This window comes from Homalodisca vitripennis, chromosome 5 (genome assembly GCF_021130785.1).
Source record: "Homalodisca vitripennis isolate AUS2020 chromosome 5, UT_GWSS_2.1, whole genome shotgun sequence".
Lineage (NCBI taxonomy): Eukaryota > Metazoa > Arthropoda > Insecta > Hemiptera > Cicadellidae > Homalodisca > Homalodisca vitripennis.
In genome coordinates, this window is record NC_060211.1 from 167,150,047 (window position 1) to 167,169,910 (window position 19,864).

The 19,864-nt window shown below is 30.8% G+C and overlaps 1 protein-coding gene across 1 annotated transcript; it reads left to right on the forward strand.

The window, feature by feature from the left end:
* The first annotated feature begins 773 nt into the window (after positions 1-773).
* LOC124363111 (MOB kinase activator 1B) lies at positions 774-17,955 on the forward strand. The gene is made up of 5 exons (XM_046818240.1): positions 774-1,034; positions 7,749-7,915; positions 8,743-8,970; positions 12,347-12,510; positions 14,996-17,955. Exons 1-5 carry the CDS (start codon positions 1,021-1,023, stop codon positions 15,074-15,076), a joined length of 654 nt encoding a protein of 217 aa, XP_046674196.1. The 5' UTR covers positions 774-1,020; the 3' UTR covers positions 15,077-17,955.
* The last annotated feature ends 1,909 nt before the right edge of the window (positions 17,956-19,864 follow it).

Below are 19,864 nucleotides of genomic sequence, written 5' to 3' on the forward strand. Positions count from 1 at the left end.
ATAAAAAACAAGCAACATAGTCATCCTTTCAGTTATATTACAATATCTATTGTTTGGTATCATTTAGGGGTTTCTTGTGCGTCATGTATGTTTTAGTTTTGTTAAGGTATATTATCATTTAAGGTGCTGAAGTGCTAAAAGTTGGTAACGCGCAGACATTTATTTGGATTGTGTGAGTTCTGTACAAGCTAAGTACCTATGTCTTAATGTATCGTTATATTAATTTTCCATTCATTAATGTGTCCTAAATTTAAATAATGTATATATTGTTTATAGTGCATCAAAGCTGGGAGATACATTTTGGGGTTATTCAAGTGACTTGGTTTGGTCGTTTAGGATCACATTTTGTGATCACGCGATCAAGTGATATAGCCCAACGTGGTTTTGCAATTTTAAAACATACCATTGGGAGCCCCTGAATCCGAATATACTTTAGATTTTAATATACCTAAAGTATTAATCCTGTCGTATCGAATTAAATACTTAACTGAGGTGGAATGATGGACTTACTAATCTAGTTCATGAAATATGAAGGCACGAAGAATAATGTTCAGTGAAATGCATTTTCTTGTTGTTATCACTTAGAATTTAACGTTATTATTTTTTACAAACATTAAAACAATAATTAAAAATATACAGATAATGTATTATGTTACATACTGTTCTTACGTGTTGTGTTGGCTTTTTTTTAATACAAATACAAATTTTTGCTCTGACAGGATCAGCTGTTTCTTTCCATCTTGTTTCATCAGCTGGCGCAATTGGACATAATAGAACAGACAGCGTTTCGCACAATCGCACTTGAGAATCTGAGGTAGTTGTATTAGTCGTATTTGGTGTTGTATTGTTTGAAAAGGATGTCCATTGTTTGGCAACATCAGGAAATATTGATCTCTTGGCTCTATTAAACATTAAATAGCAATTCCACAATGTGCTAAACTTCAAATTAGTCAACATTTAGTGCACAAATAACCATTTTCAAGACACTTGCTGACAGACGAAGGATCAAGACAATTCATCATGAGCTTCTTGTTGTAAGTCTCGAAAACGTTACTTAAAATAATTATAACAAAACAGTAATTATTAAATTGTTTATATAACAAGACGTAATTGTTTTATTACGCATATCACACAGTAAATTATATATAGTAGAACACTAGATTTTAAGTAGCTCCAGAAATCACTTTTCTGTTTAGCAGTAATTTTAATATCACTAGATAGGCATTTTAAGTTGTAACAATGTGTTACAATCATGTTTATTGTAAATTTTTATAAGAGAAAACGGATAGTAATTATTTTATCCATGGATGATACCTAAAAGGATCAAGAAAAGAACTTTTAAAAATATTTCTTATTATAGACTATTACACTCAATAACAAAAATGAATTTTTATGTGCCCACAAACCATATATTGTATAATACAATTAATAATATAATTGGTAACTACTTTAATCACTTCACAATATTTGTTTTTTTTTTATTTTTTATGGAAAATTCTTTAAAATTACATGTTTAAAAAAACAACAGAGAGCCTAACAATTAAATTTGGGGTATTTAAGCTCGTAAAAGGCACTATTGGTCAAGCAGTAATACCTCTGGCCATCAGCAATGCCACGCTGATGGCGATGAATGGAAAATGCCCTTGAGATAGTACACATCAGTAAAATATTAAATTTCAAAAGGCTTTTCACTAAACTAATGTTTACTAAATATTAAAAACTCACCAAACATATTAAACCCATTTCGAAACAACATTGTATTCTCAGTTACAGGAAATGGCTGCCATATTTGTTGACACAAGGAAATGAAATGTAAAATTTCATGTCAAACTCAAAACTACACAATATAAGAACGTCATTCTAAGACATTAAAACCCTTGACAGTTTAAACCACTATACTTATTGTCGGGTAAACTTTAATGAGCGACCTGCAGTCGTTATTTGATTTTTTTTATCGAATGTATTGATTGTTTTTATCTGAATGAATAATTCAATAGTACAATTATTTAGGCCTAACCATTTGATTTTAACTTAGCCTAATTAAAGTAATTTTTAATGTGGGCAATAAACATGAAGAAGCAACTATCTTTACAAAAATTTTAAAATGGCAATGAGTATAAAGGAATTAAGCGAGATATTTCTATATACATTCGTGTAAACATTGATATCTCGATTTATCCCCTCCACCAGTTCCGTTCCTATCCCTCCTTCTTAGCTTATTATCCCCTCCCCACTCAGTAACCCCGATTCCTTTTGGTCCTTAGATTGATGGACTATTTGTGATATAACTTAATATTTTAAACATATTATCAGTTATTGTTAATGTAAACACATTATCCACATAATTATTTTAAATATAGGTTAATCATCCTAAATAGTCAATTCGATCTAGGAAACTCAAACATACATGATCAGACTCAGAATTGTTATATTTTATTGATATAGGTACTGTCTTGAGGCATAACCAATTAGCCATATGTTGTTACATATTCATTTCTTTATAAAATATAAAGCAAATATGACGACCTATCATGTTAGACTAGTACTAAACATGGCTGCAGTATACAAAGCATCAACCATGACAATCAATTGATATTTCTGATCATCTAAACTACCAAGCAAAAAAAAAAAAAACAAAATATCAAAGCAAACTACTTAATAGATATTTCAGATTTTAGTAAATTTCAGTTGGTTTTAATGATTAATGTGTCTGACAGCTTAAGTGACAAATTAACAGATGTTCTTGTGATTTATTCACACAAATGATTTTACTGTGTATGACTCAATTTTAAACAATAATATATTTAAAAGCTAGTAATTGTGAATAACAATAATTAGAGTGTTTTTGTATTTAATATTTTAGTACTTATAATCAATAGTTTGGTTCATGGTTTGATTGTCATGGTAGCCGCTAATTATACTGTTTCTCTAATTATATTTAACTACTATCACAGAATAAATGTGTAATTATAAGAGATATGTGATTTAAATTAATACAAGAACATTATTAGAAATTGCTAATTCTCTAAAAACTTTTTCAGTGAATAATTTACCTATGTGTGACAAGCAAATCTGTAATAACTTTTTTAAGTGGCTCCAGAGATTGTTTTCGTTTTACGACTAAAGGCAGTGTGTTAAATAGTTAAAATCCCAAGTACAATGGACTTCTCTCGAAAGTGGCAGTTCTGTGGCATATGAAATTCAAGTTTTGTCTGTGTTTTGTATGGTACACATTTTTTTTATCACAGCTGATCACAGTTTTTTAATGTGAGGATAAGAACTTCCTGTACAATGATCAGTCAGGATATTGTGGTCTTTAAAAGAAGCTTAAAGAAGCTCATATATGTCGTTGAGCAGCACTAAAATAATTGTTAAAACTTTTTTTGCATTTAAACATTTTTAGGACTAATCTACTTCCAAATAGGTATTTCGTGCCTATGAAGCTTTCGTAGTAACCTGTGTAAACATCCATGATACATAGCAGAATGGCTTCTGTAACAAATGACAAAAGTTACATAGTTTAATTTTTTAGGAATCTCTAAGTCTGGATCTACCACAAGAGAGTTCTCAATACCATACTCGATTTAATGGTAACTGTGGAGACATAATCAGCAAACATATTAATATGTAAATCTTTGAATTTACTTACCAAATTATTAGTGAGAAGAACATTGGAGAAAGAATGCCGCCCTGTAGGACTCTATATGCTGTGCTACCTCGTAAGTTGAAGAATACTGCCCTGTTGAGTTGAGTCAGGTTTCTGATAAAGTTTAGCAAAAAAGTGTCATGGTGGACACAGTCAAATGCCTGGGATAAATGACAGAACACCAACAATCCTCTGTGACTCATCCAAGGCGTGAACAAACTTACAAACTTGATTTGTAAAGTCCTACAAAGCTGAAGTTTTGGATTTGCCCTGTTGAGATGCATAGATGTGGGTTTATGATAAAAGTACCTTGAAATGTGTGAAGAACAATCTTCTCAAGAGACATTGAAGATCTTCTTCAAATAGTAGGGATTAGGACTATTAGTCATTGAAAGGTATGAAGACAATCTGGACAGATCAATCTTCTGAAAGACTTTGAAATAGTAAGGATTAGGGCTATTAGTCGTTGAAAGGTATGAAGACAATCTGGACAGATCAATCTTCTTAAAGACTTTGAAATAGTAAGGATTAGGGCTATTAGTCGTTGAAAGGTATGAAGACAATCTGGACAGATCAATCTTCTCAAAGACTTTGAAATAGTAGGGATTAGGGCTATTAGTCGTTAACTGTTTAGTAAAAAAGGATCATCCTTTTTATGGAGAGGTTTTATGATGGTTATCTTTAGAAATTTAGACTGATGGATATTTTTCATTTGGCATCATCATTGTAGAGCAGCATCAGAGATGCTGTCATTGTTTCCATTGTTGGCCAGAGGCATTAGTGTTAGCTTTGTTCAATTACTAATTCCTTTTTCAAGGTTTTTTAAAAATTTGTTGGCTACCCGCATCTGAACTGTTTTTGGTTTTTTCTAATCCCCTGTCAAGCATTTACCATTTGAAAAATCAATCATTATTGGACAAACAGTCTTGGCTAATACTGTGGTTTTAGTGGCTTAAATATAATTTTGTAGTTTTTATGTGTTATTACTTCTCTTTGATAACTATTTGGACATTCAATATTTTGCAATATGTATACAACCCGTTCCACTTCTTTCACAAGATAAATATGGGCTTCACATTATTTTTGCTCCTTGTAATTTATTATGCAACAAATTGATAACAGCCATTATATTACGGTTTTATGAAGTACAAGAAGTTTTATTGTACATACAAGTTTTGCACATATTCTCAATAATCTTTATTCAGAATTACAGTTTCATTACACAGCTTGAAAATTACACTGATGATCAATAATTTGTTACAGTAGCAATTAAATTAAATTGTAACTGGAGTAAATTCAATCCTCTATAAAGCAAAATAAGTTCACTTGACTTGAGTTGGTTAATGTGATGCAAGTTCGACAATAATAATTATTGACTAATTTACCAAAAGTAATGACAGTAACATAGTAATATAATATTACAATAAAATGATAAATTCAGAAAAACAATCAATCACTTGCGGTAAATTTACTAGAAATTAATGAAACTTCTATAATACCTGCCTGTTGTGTAATGAGTACAAGTATAAGAACACTAAAGAGTAAAAATAAGAAAGTAAGAAAAAATGCTTCTGAAGAGATTACTGTCGTGGTAAGCATGGATTAATCGTCAATGTCATTCAACCACTTTTTTTAGTTCATTTCAAAAAACATTTTGGACTACAACTTTTGATTTCTTTAGGTAGAACATTATTTCATTTAGGGCCTAAAATATAAAATGATTAGAAAGGTTTGATTTGTTAAATGCTCTTGGTATTACTATGTCCATCTTGTTTTACTGTGAGTATTGTATATCTTCAGTCCCTCTATTAAAGCCTTATGTTGAAAAAGACGGAAAGAACTTTAAAAATTGAAAGTGTTTATTTTAGCTGCTTTAATAGTTGCTCATTGTGCTCTCTTTGTTTTTGAATAACAGTATGCAAATAAAATATTTCTCTGTAAGCATTTTTAGTTTTATTATGAAAATTTTGTGGCTTTTACTGTGAAATTTTGTGCATGGAAGTCGTGAGTTAATCAGTGTAAGTTTACAGCTTTTAAAAACATTTGTAACAATTTCATTTCTTTTAAAGCAATAGCAGCATCAAATTGTTAGTTACAAAACTTCTTATTTGATCCTAATTTACGGACAAGTATAAGAGTACAACATTCTATGTAAAAGCAACAATTTCGCCATGAAAATGTTGGTACAAGGAAAAGATAATTTTTGAAGAAGGATAACAGATCTGATGTGATAACGATCCCCTGAGGTATTCTAAAGCTTAGAGGTTTTCACCACAAAGGAAGTCTGTTATCTTTTTACTTGTTGACTATTGCAAAACATTATTATTTAACCAATCTAATATTAATCCTCTTGAATCCAGTCACTTAAAGTTTTTTTATTAAATAATTAGTACCTTACCGAATCAAATGCTATTCTAAAATTAATGAAGATGCCAAACACTTTGGTCACAGTTTAGGCACATATTATTTTTATGTGAGGTGTCTAACAGTGTGTATTTAGTGTTTTTTCCTTTTCTGAAACCAAATTGTGAGTTTTGAGATTGTTTTAATGAATTTAAGTAATTTAACATCAATCCAATTATCTTTGGGTGATGAAGGGAAAGTGGTTAAAGACTAGACCTAGCATAGGAGTTAAGGTTCTTTTATGAGGCCATTCTCCCCTCCTCACTCACAATCCAAGGGTTAAATATTTTCTTACACTAAGAGAAAACAGGCCCTGATTAGGCCTTTGAGATAACTCCCAAAAATTAGCAAACTTTCTTCCTCTCTGAATCCAATCCACTCATGTGTTTTCTTAGAGAAGACATCTAATTTGCGGGAAAGTAGCATTTTGAGCCACTTTGTTAAGCACAACAGAGTCACATATGTGTTCAGTTTATATGGTTTAGTTTTGGATATCTGTTTCCCATGTGACTGTTAGAAAACAATGACTGCAAAATATTATCAATGAGTGTAAGCCACAAGATCAGACTGGAGAGTAGTAATAGCTAAAGCTGCTGGAAACTTATAATCTGTAACTTGGAAACAACAAAGATGGTTCAGATTGTATTCAAAACTTTTATTAGGTGGAGTAACTTTGGTTATTTCTTCTTTAGCTAACACTATCTACTGGGCTTGGCAGACTCTGTATTTCTTTTGATTCTTATAATTCTCATGAATGATGATGAACCTTATTATGTTATCAGGTGAATCTTCAAATAAACCTCTGGAAATCAATTATCAAGATAAAAAGTTAACATCTCCAGTGCAGTGAAATCACAATATGTAGTAACCATATATTTTTAATAGTAACTACAGTATTTTTGGCTTCCCTTTTCCCTGTAGCCTCTTTCACTGAAAATAGATAAATTCTTTTAAATCGTTCATTGTTGTTATCATATCATTTATCAATATCAGGGGAGTCCATAATTTATGTATTTTTCAGAACATTATACCTTAATGTGTTGTATAAGCTTACTTTTAATTTTCACTTCATCCATGAAACAGATCTGCTATGGTAGTTCTTTACTACCAAATTCTGAGAAATCTACTGCATCAACACATGGTTGGCCACTGCCTATTTACACATGTCAGAATAAAGATCAAAACCACCTTGTTTCATGTTCCATGCTTTCGTGTTTCATTGATGTTGGAGATTTGAATGGTATTATTACAATTTGACAATTTTAGCAACCGGATTTTTATGTTACACAAACTATGTGCAAGATCTATCAGAACTTGATTTCCCTATAAATCATCTCCTTGTGCACGATTATTTGAAGTGGAATCTCATTATCTCATAGCAACTTTGTCACATGTTTACTACTGAGATTAATTGTGACCATACTTCTCTAGAGCAGCCATATAAACTTTGGTTTATGAAATAAGATGACAACCAAAGCTTCAGGGACTGCACAGTTGCAGGAGTTGTACAGTTATCTTCAAAGTAGAAGTCGGGGGGAATTTTAAAATGTGAGTCAGTATTGCATTTTACCGATGCTCTATGTATTCATACTTCCCTACCCGTCCTTACGTACTTATCCTATTTTTCTACATGGCTTTCTGTTAGTAATGAAATGAAAATACTTATAAAGTTAAAAAATATATTTGTATTTCTTTACAGTGGAAGCCGTTCCTCCAAAACTTTCAAACCAAAGAAAAATATTCCAGAAGGAACTCATCAGTATGACTTGATGAAACACGCTGCAGCCACGTTGGGGTCGGGCAATCTTCGTCTAGCTGTGATGCTGCCTGAGGGAGAAGATCTCAACGAATGGGTTGCAGTCAATAGTAAGTAAATTGTGATAGTAAATCTGGTAGTTATTAGTCCTCTGACGAATGAATTACTAAACAGTCCTCTACCGGTTTTATGCAAAGATTTCACTCTACTAAATTTAAATGAACTCATTTCTAAATTAGATAAAGAGCTATAGACGCATTGTGACAACTGAGACATATTTTAATGACAGTATTTTAATTGTTTTGTTGTTTTAAATCGGAACACTTCTAGTTGTAATACGAATTGTTAAAACACTGACTCCCAAACAGCACAGTATATTATATAACGGGCAGTAAACCCTGCTGGCGTGTGGGAGTGAATATATTTACTCTAACCAGCCTGTAGTACACAATGTTAGTATGCATAAGTAATTAATGTCATTGACACTTTGGTGTTTTCTGTTATACGACCACATTATCCAAGTTATTTTCTTTAAAATGTATCAAATTTTTTTACACTGAGACTTCATCGAAATTACACCTGAAATTTGGATATCTGAAATCTTTTATATACTCGTATATTATATAGTGCTCATATTTTATATATATATATATATATATATATATATATATATATATATATATATATAATTAATTTTGAAGTTAGCACCTCTGTCTCAAGAGGAAAATTGGCAAAGTCTAAAACTAAACTACAATTCAATAGTAAAATTATTTAGTAACTGATTAGAAAACCCAATTTAAACATGTATAACAAATAAATCACAATATATATTGTACAATTACTTTTATTTAAAAACAGTTACATTTGGAACAGTTATGTAAAGTGAATATATAAACACTTAAATCAAATAAATTTCTGACATATAATTTCTTTTCAGCTGTTGATTTCTTCAACCAGATCAACATGCTGTACGGAACAATAACAGAATTCTGCACCGAGGAGAGTTGCCCGATCATGTCAGCAGGGCCCAAATACGAGTACCACTGGGCCGACGGTCACACAGTCAAGAAGCCTATCAAATGTTCTGCACCAAAATATATCGACTATTTAATGACTTGGGTGCAGGATCAGCTGGATGACGAGACATTGTTTCCCTCCAAAATTGGTAAGGAAATCTGTCAGTTTTAGATTAATTGATAAAATTATCGGGAGTAATCGGTCAGAACAAATCTAAACTGTTAAAATTGGATATTATACAGGGTGAGTCAGATAAGGTGTCCTAAACATATATTAGGAAACAAAATGCAACCCCAAAATCACATATATGGAATTTATTTAAAATAATTTCATCCAAATTTAAGGAAAATATATGCCAAAACTGGAGGTCTCTGGTTGAAATCTCAAGTTTTCAAATGTGAACTTATGACAAAAGGCACATTGTTTCAAAGTTATATTTGATAGAAACAGTACAATGAAGATAGTGTTACAGGATCAAAATATAACAAAATTTGGGTTTTACATAAAACCCTGTATTTTTATAAATACAAAAAATAAAACAGTGAACCCAGTGAATTCTTAATTGCTTAATTAATTCTTAATTCTTAAAATTTAATTTAAAACAACATATTACAAAGATCAAGATCACATTTTTAGTTTCAAAAGGCCTTGTGTAAAAAATAAATAATATTGGAAAAACTTTATTTTAATAACTACTAGCTTTCGGATTTATTGTTGTTGAAAAGCTATCTGGGTTTGGAGTACAAGTCAAAAAATTTATTTGGATTTAAATTTCCCCCACAGCCAGGGTGACCAGGCGCAAAGGGGGGGGGTGAAAAAGGAGAACATTAAAGCAAAAGTGACGATGGTATTAAATATTCTTATAAAATTTGCAAAAATCATTTATTTCTACATTATTAAAAAAGTACATTATAAATTAGTAGTGTATTGCTTGTAATGCAAATAAAACAACTCACACTCGATTTTTTTGGCATATAAATAAAAAATAAAAGGGATTCAAATTATTAAAGTGTATATTGATGGATAAAATATTATTTGAGGCTATCATCTTGTATGTGGTATTAGATTGAATCAATTATTGTTAGAAATTTTCTCTTTAAAATTTATAACTGATTTGAACCCAGATTTTTACAATGATAGAAGCAACAGTGAGTCAGTGACACTATAGACAACACTCAACATACAACTGAATCTAATAGCAATTCACATGCTGTACCATCACGTGTGTGCTGCAATAATCTTTCATGGCTTATCTTTGGGAATTTTTAACGTGATGCTATTATCTTTGAACACGTAAATGTTAACAAAAAATCCGGGAGGATAAGCATTAAAAAGGAGGACATGTCCTCCAAAAGCCGGACGTCCGGTCACCCTGCCCGCAGCCCCTAACATAAAATTCTTGAATGATAAACTCAGCTTGTGACAGTTTAATAAATCTTGTACATAACTATGAACTGCATTATAAAAATACAAAATTTGAACCTCTTGAACGTTTGATATGCCCATAAAATCTTATTTTATATGTTGTATGCTTTTTCAATTGCTTCAGAGTAGTTCACATTTTTTTAGTTTTTAACTGAGTTCAGTTCAGTTCTAAATTCAGTTTTTTTCTAAAGTATTTATTTCTAAGTGTTCCCTATAAAAATTGTTCAAAAAGTAAATTATTTGTGTGAGTTTAAATTAATAATGTTATTTTTAAATAGAAAAAGAACAAATATGTTATGTGTAATAAGTATAAAGTGAAGCAAGGAATCTTAACTAATGATAGTAAAAAGTAATTTTATCTAACTAAATTTATAAAACAGTAAAACCGAATTAAAATAATAAGAACAAAAATTGGATACCTCCAAATAAATATATAACACAGAAATAATTAATAATGCTTTCCTTTAATTTAAAAGTAGCTTATTTACTGTATGTATAAGTATATAATATTTCATTGTTTATTTTAATGAATGAATGTTTTGTTTCTTGATTTCTGAATCATTAGTCCAATGTCCACTTATTATGCAACAAATTTCTTTGTTTCCTAAGGACTAAGAAGGGTCAGCTTGCATAGTATTAAAAGAATTTGTATTTGAAATTATGTGTTCCAAGGTATAGATTAATTTTACAAATTTTAAATAGACATGTGGAAGGTGGTTTTAAGATTTTAGATACCACAATAATTTGTTTTAAATTTAAATTGAACCTTGGTGAACTTCCTATGAGTAAAATCTGTAGATTATAACAATTTTAAGAACACCAGATATGGGCAATTTTAAGAGAAAGAATCATTAGACTTTTTATCATTGTATATTGCAATGAATCATAAAGTTACATGTTAGAACTATGCCATACCACGTGTCGTAAAAGGCTTCACTAAGGTTGCATGTAAAGTTTCAAATCTATGACTGATTTCATTCTCAAGATGTCCAGCGGATAGGCAGACAGACAGACAATCATACAAAATGAAGTTCTCAAAAAAATGACACACCAGAGAACTCATTCTTGTAGAAATGAAGTTTCATGCCTACATATGATCTTGATATATCTAGCCACATGATACATTCAGATTGCTTTCCATTAATTTGGGTTTTATATTGGTATTTTAAATAAACCTTTACCACTGACCATGACCGTTTATAACTAGTCACTATAAAAATATGATGTTGCATGTGTTGGAATAGTTAGGCTGCAAGTGTTAATATGTCACCTGTTTGAATCTCTTTTGGGAGTATTGTTTGTTTACAAAAGTATTTATTTTGCTGTTTTATCATTGTCATCTTGGTTACCTATAAGGCCAATGTGATATACACTAACATCTGACTCGACCAATGTGATATACACTATCATCTGACTCACTGTTCCTTATGTAGAAATGAAGGTTCATGCACAATTATTTCAAATATATAGGTCAGTTCATTTTTTAGATTCTTGTGCACAGACAGACAGAAATTATATTTTTCCAGCCCCACAAGTAATAGGCTTCGTTAAAGCTCAGCCAATAATCTGTTGTAACATTTTGTATTAATTTTTGTATAAAAAGAAGCTGCTACAGTCCACAATACTGCTTATGGAGTTCTGGTCAACAAAGCTGATTAGGAAGGAAAGTGACGTCAGTAATCATAGGAGTCAGTGTTGGTTTTGTGATATCGTAAAATAAATGTTTCAGAGGTTATGTAATGATATCTAACATGATTAGTCAGCCTTCTATTGTTCACTGACTGTTAATCACATAGAGAAGGGTATGATCATAGTGGGCTAGAAATGTAATCAGTAATATTTTATCAATGTAGATTAATATATCATACTGTTTGTATTAAAAGAAAGCATATTTTCTTTATGTTATAGTAAAATATATTTTCTTATATTCTTATAAGTAAGTGAATCTTTTATTATGGTTTAATTTTAGGTGGTTATTAAAATCATATAAACAAATTAATTAATTTTTAAGAAAAAAGTCTTATATGGAATTTTTAACTGATAAATCAATTAAAAATTATTAAAATCTCTCTGATTAACAATGAATAATTTGTTCACAGGTGTTCCTTTCCCCAAAAACTTCCTCTCCATAGCAAAAACCATTCTGAAGAGATTGTTCAGAGTGTATGCACACATTTACCACCAACACTTCTCCGAAGTTGTACAGCTGGGGGAAGAAGCACATCTCAACACATCTTTCAAACATTTTATTTTCTTTGTGCAGGTAATACAATTGAAATTCACAATTATCTTCACCAATATTGGTACTTAGGTGTTAACTGGAGGTCACTATTTTTGGAAGAGTTTTTCTTGCTGGAGGCTTAATAAAGCTTTGGTGGCCCCTTCTGCATTACCCCACACTTTGGTGAAAAGAGAAAAACATCCCTTGAGATAGTCCCCAAATTCAAGCTCAAATCATGTGAACATTTCATCCAGGCTATATTTAACTTTGGTACTACTAGTAACATATTTTTGATAACCTAATATAAACTTACTTAATCTTGTAATAACAAGTAGTAGATAGGAACAGAGTTTCAGGAAGTGTAGTTGGTTTGAGGTAGCCTTATTGTAGGTGCAGGTATCCTCCTTCTCACCGACATCGCTTCATTTCGCGATGCAGAAAAAACAAGAAACAATAATACCATGTAATTTTCACAGTAAATCAAATAAAGTCTGTTATTTCTAATAATGTAGTTTTTTTAAAGTCTCTGGCTAGAAAAACGTCTACATATAGTGGCCTGCGGATAGTACCAAAATACCCCAAAAGAAAGTTTCAATAATTTTTCTTTCTCTTGAATATACTGGTCATTTTTATTAAAACAGGAAGTGTAGCTGGTTTGAGGCAGCCTTATTGTAGGTGCAGGTATGTAATTATGCTATTGTAGGACTGATTTTTTTTATCTTAAGAGTGTTGTGGACCAACCAAGTTATGTCATATCTGAAACATAACTAGATTGCTTTAAACTGTGTAAAACAATCGCCTATACTATTTAAGCATCCCAATTGATGTAATCTACAAAAGAACGTCTACTACAAGTTTTCTGAGTTTTGGAGATCACAGTTTTGAAATTTTATTTCTCTACAAAATATTTTATATTTACAAGAAGGCTTTTAACAAGACTAAGTTCGTGACCGTGAACAGGTTTTTGGGTTTTATTTGTCAAGAGCAGGCTGTACTAAATACGACCTTGAGTTTTGTTTAATACAATTAATGTTAAATAATAAACTATTATTTAAATAGTCTTTTAGGTGTACTATTTTCACTCTTAGCGCTCGTTTGTCAACTTATGTGATTGTCCTTTAGCTCATGGAGCCATTATGGATGGCCATGGTTATTCTCTGTTTTCGGTCAAAGATTTATTACCACATCCAGACCCCTCAGCTCATCACTCGTAGTGGCCTTTCGACTATCTTATTCAATTTGTAAGGCCAGTTCATGTGGGCCACTGTATTGTATAAAATACAATCCTTATCTAGGAAAGTGCTGCAATCTCTTGGCCAAGTAAAGAACTAACTTAGTACGTCACTATGTGAAGCACATATTGTTTAGAGTTTTTTTTTATCTCGATGTCAGTACCAATGTAGCTGCTATAGTGTATCATATCTATTTATTGGAATATTTAGTACATTTGTTGGAACCAAACATCAATATATTGAAATGAGTTTATATTCTGTTGGCATTAGAGACTAATTTTATTTTTATATTGCAAATAAAAACCATACCTTAATTACACTAGCCTACTTGATACATTTACAAGAAAAGAATAAATAAACGATCGAAAAAGTTTAAGCTTGATGCTGGCAAACATTTTAAGTGTCCCAAGAACCGCATTTAAATCTCAGTCGTTTGAAAGATTGAAGCTCAAATACTGCCATTTCAATAATCAAAGTGACATATACAGTTACACAATTGTTGAGTGGGGACTCCGAACCTAGCCGACCCTTGATAAGCTGAGAGACAACTACCCAAGAGTTTATTCGACCTGAGTGAGAGATTAGAAAGGGTCACAATTAGTGGCATTACGAGTACAACGAGTTAACGTACGATCCATGTGCGTCCAAGTGTATTTTAGTTTTTCTAATTAATTATCTTTCATCAAGAAAATTGGGTAATTTTTGCATTAAAATGCTCAGTTACTTAAACAAAATTTAAATTATTTACCTCTGTTAAGAGATCCAGTGGCATAATTTTTTAAAGTGTTTTAACTGTTGGTTTATTCTTCAATAGACCAATACCAACTATGATGTAATTGTTTATCTGTCATTTTACAACTACAAAATTTAACTATCGGGTCAATATACACAAAACATTATAGCAGGAAAATGTTCTCTTGTTAGGCAGCACAAATATCTCATGTGCTACTAGAGACGGATCAGATGTGCTGTGACTTTTAAAGCTTTGTTGGCACCTTTTGTTCGAAAACACATGCTCTCCACAATCTATACACCTGAGTGTCGTGCTTTGCCAAAAAAAGTGGGTGGGCCACAAATGTTACAGCCCCAAGTCGTAATTGAACACCATATGGTTAAGTGGAAAATTACCTTTCACATTAGATTTCGTCCCACAACTTTACTTTGTGAGAGATAGTAATGGTTAAACAAAATAGGAGAACTTCTTGCATATTCAGATATTAACAGTTGAAATAATTGTGTCTTTTTTACATTTGTTTGTGTTGATTAATTAAAGTATAAATTTGTGTTTTTCTCAGGAGTTCAGTTTAATCGACAGGAGAGAGCTGGCTCCGTTACAAGAACTCATCGAGAAGCTCACTGCCAAGGACACTCGATGAAACTTAGCAGCAAACTCAGTGATCCTAGTCTTTCTCTCTGTGCGAGGGCATTTTTTCGGTGCAACACTATGTAGCTCGTACACCTTCTGCACGATGACACACTTCATTTTAAGTGACTACAAGAACATATTTTTATTTATTTTTACTATTGTATTACTGTAAAACTGACTGTAGTGTTTGTATTTTAGCAATACTTTCGCAGTTCAACGTTTATGTTACTGAAGATAGGGATAGTGCAAGATTTCGTAATTATTTGAAGGTCAGATTAGTTTTTTTTTAATTTTCAGTTTTTAACACAAATTAAAAAACTTTTACTGCAGTATACTCTTAAGAGTATAAAATTGGCATTTCATGATTCACTTTATTTGTGCTATTTTATGGCATCCGTGTTTTAATAAATGTAAATGAAATACTTTCTCGATTGCTTCTTTTAATTAAAAAAAAAAAAAAATATTGTAATAAATTAAATTATTTTTAAATTTATATTATATATGTGATATTAAGTTTTTGGTATGTACAAAATTGTTTTTATAAAAAACTGTATTCTAATTGAAATTTAAAAAACGATATCTTTTGAATGATATCAATTGTACATACAACCGGTCAAACATGTAGAAAAATAGTGAGAACAAACTTGTTTGATTTTGAGGAGTATTATAATAGACCAAATATGGTTCCCTTGAAAAAGCATAAAATACTCTAGCTGAACTGCACTAAAGCCACTATACTCCGTAGTTACAACAGAGTTTTTGGTTGTCTTTTATCAATGCACTGCCAAGAGCACCATATAATTAAATCTCAGCTACCAATCTGTGACAAATTAGTTTATTTCAGGCGAAGATTGTTTTATTTAACTAATATTGTTACCTACTTTGAAATGTTTATTTAATGAGCAACGTTTTTTATAAACACATTTTCTGCTTAAAAATATAAAATGTCTTGTTATAGCATAAACAATAAGTTAACAACATGTGATGTATTAACTTTAATCAAATATTTAGTGCATTAGTTTGAGTTCAAATTACTATAAACCACACATAAGTTAATACGCTGTTATAAATAAAAGCAAGGGGGGAGTTTCCTGATCTGAATTTGGATTTTTTTAAATGTGTTTAAACATATCAGTGCCGTTTTTATTTCATACCCACTCCTTAATGGGTAAATTGTTGGTTGTGACATTGTCTTAAAAGGGAAAATTTGTTGTTAGTTAAGTACTCTGTTGCCACAACTTACTCTTGTATTATTTTAAAATTGTATTATACTGAAAGCTTTGTGTTCCTATAATATTAGAATTGTCTGTATTCAAATCAGTACTATTGCTTGCTTATTTATTTTACTTAATTCTTTACCAGAATTGCTTCTCTCCACAACAGCACTTTCAGGGAATTTAGGGAAAAATTAGGGAATTTCTTTTAGGTACCACACAGGGTTGTAATAGTGGTAATATATTGTGATTAGTCGGACTGCTCCCCAATAAACTGTTGAATTAACCTTTTGTCACCAATGATTAAACTGTGCTTTTCTTGTGTAACAGATTTATTTCAGACTAGCTTACTAGTGTTTCACAGATATCATTAGTTTGCTACTGATTGTGTCACGGATATCGCTAGTTTGCTACAGATATTGCTGTGTTGTCACGGATATCACTAGTTTGCTACAGATATTGCTGTGTGTCACAGATATCATTAGTTAGTGACTGATTGTGTCACGGATATCACTAGTTTGCTACGGATATTGCTAGTGTGTCAAATATATACTAGTGTCTGATTGGAGTGGTGGGTTGCGGTCCGGCAATCTCATTTCACAATTTATTTTATTTTAATTGAGCTAACAGTTTATTTCCATGTATAGTAGTTTTTTTTTTCATGACCATAAACAAAAAAAATAGGCCTTTTGAATCGTAACTTTCAATATCTGTGAAAACTAACTTTGCTATTTAAAAGGGTTGAATTTAATGTTGATTATCGGAATTTAAATTCTGTCAGTCGTGTTGGGATTAAACTAATTTACCTTGTCATAATAAATATTTAGTACCTTGTAATTAAATATTTCATTAGTGGTTAATTTTAATTTTCCTGTTTCAAACTTAAATTTAAATAATATTCAATTCTGTCTCTTAAATTTTCCCTGTGAATGTTAATTAAATAATTACATTTTAGGTAAAAAGCACAAACATTTTAAAAATTATTAAAGGTATTTTGTATGGGAATAATCATTCCCAATATGAACTTAAAATATACTATTGTAGGCTGTGTGTATAGTGAAGCAATGTGTGGCAACTAAAGAAAAGCTTCAATAAGTTGTAAGAGCTTCTCAATTACATAATGTATTATTTTATTTTCTGTTTCTTTTCTCATCATAATACATGTTACTAAATGATTAATTTTAAAAATTAATTATTTTTGGTAACAATATCAATGAAGGCATATTTTATACTTATTAACTTTAAGGATTGACTAATACATAAAATTAAAAAAACAACATTTTATAAGACGTTTAATTAAACCCTTTGTAATAAAACTTTGTACGGTAAGGAAACTTTTTATAACGCAATATTTTATTATGAACGTAACAAAACTGTTGCCTTAAAAAAATTGGGATTATTTGGTTCTGTTAAGAAATGCATAAAGTGTTACTTTTTTTATGAAGTGCCTGCGATAAGTTTCTCTTAATTTTACTTATATTAATGATCTGTTTTTAAGAAATCTCTTAACTACATTTAATTGTTATTCTTATACGTGTTTGTGTACAGTATTTTTAAATGTTTTGGAACTTTGAAATAATTATGTCAATGATGGCCTGCTTGTATTTTGCTTGTTTTCTATTTGTTTGATATTTGTATAGAAACTTAAAAAAATAAATAAAAATCTTAAAAAAAAGTGTAATTTATTAACCCATCCAATGAAGTATATTTTCAGATATTTTAAAGAAATCTTATTGGATTAATTGTCATATATTTAATTGTATTTAAGCAAGTAATTAAAAGAATTTTTTTACATTTTCCAGTTGTTACTTCTGTCCAAAGTTATATTATCATAAGAGTTTTTGTTGGATGATGAGAAGCATATGTATAGTTTGCTCGCCACCTCAAGAGCCTCAGAGAATTACAAGGTGACCCTTGCACCCAAATGCGTGCACACTGTCACATGTGCATCCTGGACTACCATTACTGATGACTCATTACTGTACTGATGACTCACATACTAGACTTTAGTCCACAAAACTGCAAATTTTTATGTTAGGTTAATATTTTTGAAATATTCATTTTATTTGAAAAAAATAGAGTCCAAACACGAAATGGATATGGCATTCCTGAAGTATCCTAGAAATAAAGGAGACAAAGATTAACTCAACTTTGTAACATCAATTACTTAGACTTTATTTTTATTAAAAACTTGTTAATAAAGCAAATAAATAAAATATATTAAAAAACGATAACGAGGATTAGCGTATTATTAATCTAATAACGAGAGTGTTCACTAACTCTTTAATATTTAACATAAATCATCAAATAAAAATTTCTATTTTTAATTTTTATTAACAATATTAACAGGTTTTTATTGAAAAGTATAAGTAACTGATATTACAAAATTGAGTTGATCATTGATTCACTTATTTCTAAGTAGGTTAGGAATTTCATAGGCATTACATGTTTGGACTTTATTTTTATGAAATATAAATTATAAGAATATAAACCTAAAATAACAAAATAAAAAAAAGTAGCAGTATTATGAGTGTCATCGAAAGAAACGTGACGGTGGGTAGGCCGGGCTGCGCGTGTGATGGTGTGTACACGTCAGGGCCGCCTAATCTTCTGAGGCTCCAGACAAACTACAGTAGTACACACTTTTAGCTCTACTGTAATTCTATACCAATTCCAACAAATTGCATGGTGAATTGCACCAATTGTTACAGTTATTGCATGCACACTTGTATAGAATGAATTTACAGTATTCATGAACATTCCAAGACTATAAAATTCAAAATGGTGGCAGGTTAAATGTGTGAAGTCCTCATCTCAGCTGTAACTCATTGTAGAATAAACACAGAAATGGATTGTACTTCTCACAGATTTCACTAATATAGTAAGTTGCAATAATATTTATTTGGATATGAATAAAGACCCAAGTTCTCCAAATATCTCATAATGAATATTACACAACCACCAAACTAGCCCACAGACCAAATTTCTAATGTTTACCATCATGTTATTTCTATACAATGTATAGTAATTATAAGATAGAAGTCTATTACCATTTACAATTACAGTTAACTATTAACTTTGAGTTTATGATTTCTGTGACCTATCAATATAGCCAAGGCCAGGATCCATGAAATAACTTAGGACCTCTTTATTGGGTTGGATTCAGTTTAATCAGTTTATCTTGGGTTGTAGCAGGTAATGGCTCATTCATTTATTACACTCGTCTTCATTTATATTCGTCTTAAACTATCTACATGAGTATGTTGGCACCTCTAGTTGATTATTGGTCATTTTATTCTTAAGGACCAATGAAACCTATTAGAAAAAAATCATAAATAACATGAAAGATTTATTTGGGAAAAATATTCGAGCATGTTTTTTGAGTAGAAGTGAATGTAATGTTGAGCGTATTGAGTGAGGAAGTATTGACTGATTTAAATTGAGTGTGCAGGTTTAGACATGTCTCTTGCATAGCACACTCTTAAGTATTGCTACACTAAATATTTAGTGGAAATGCAAGTGTTCCGTCTTCTTTTAGATACCCACAGCAACAAATTAAAGACAGCAATTGCACCAGAAGGTTT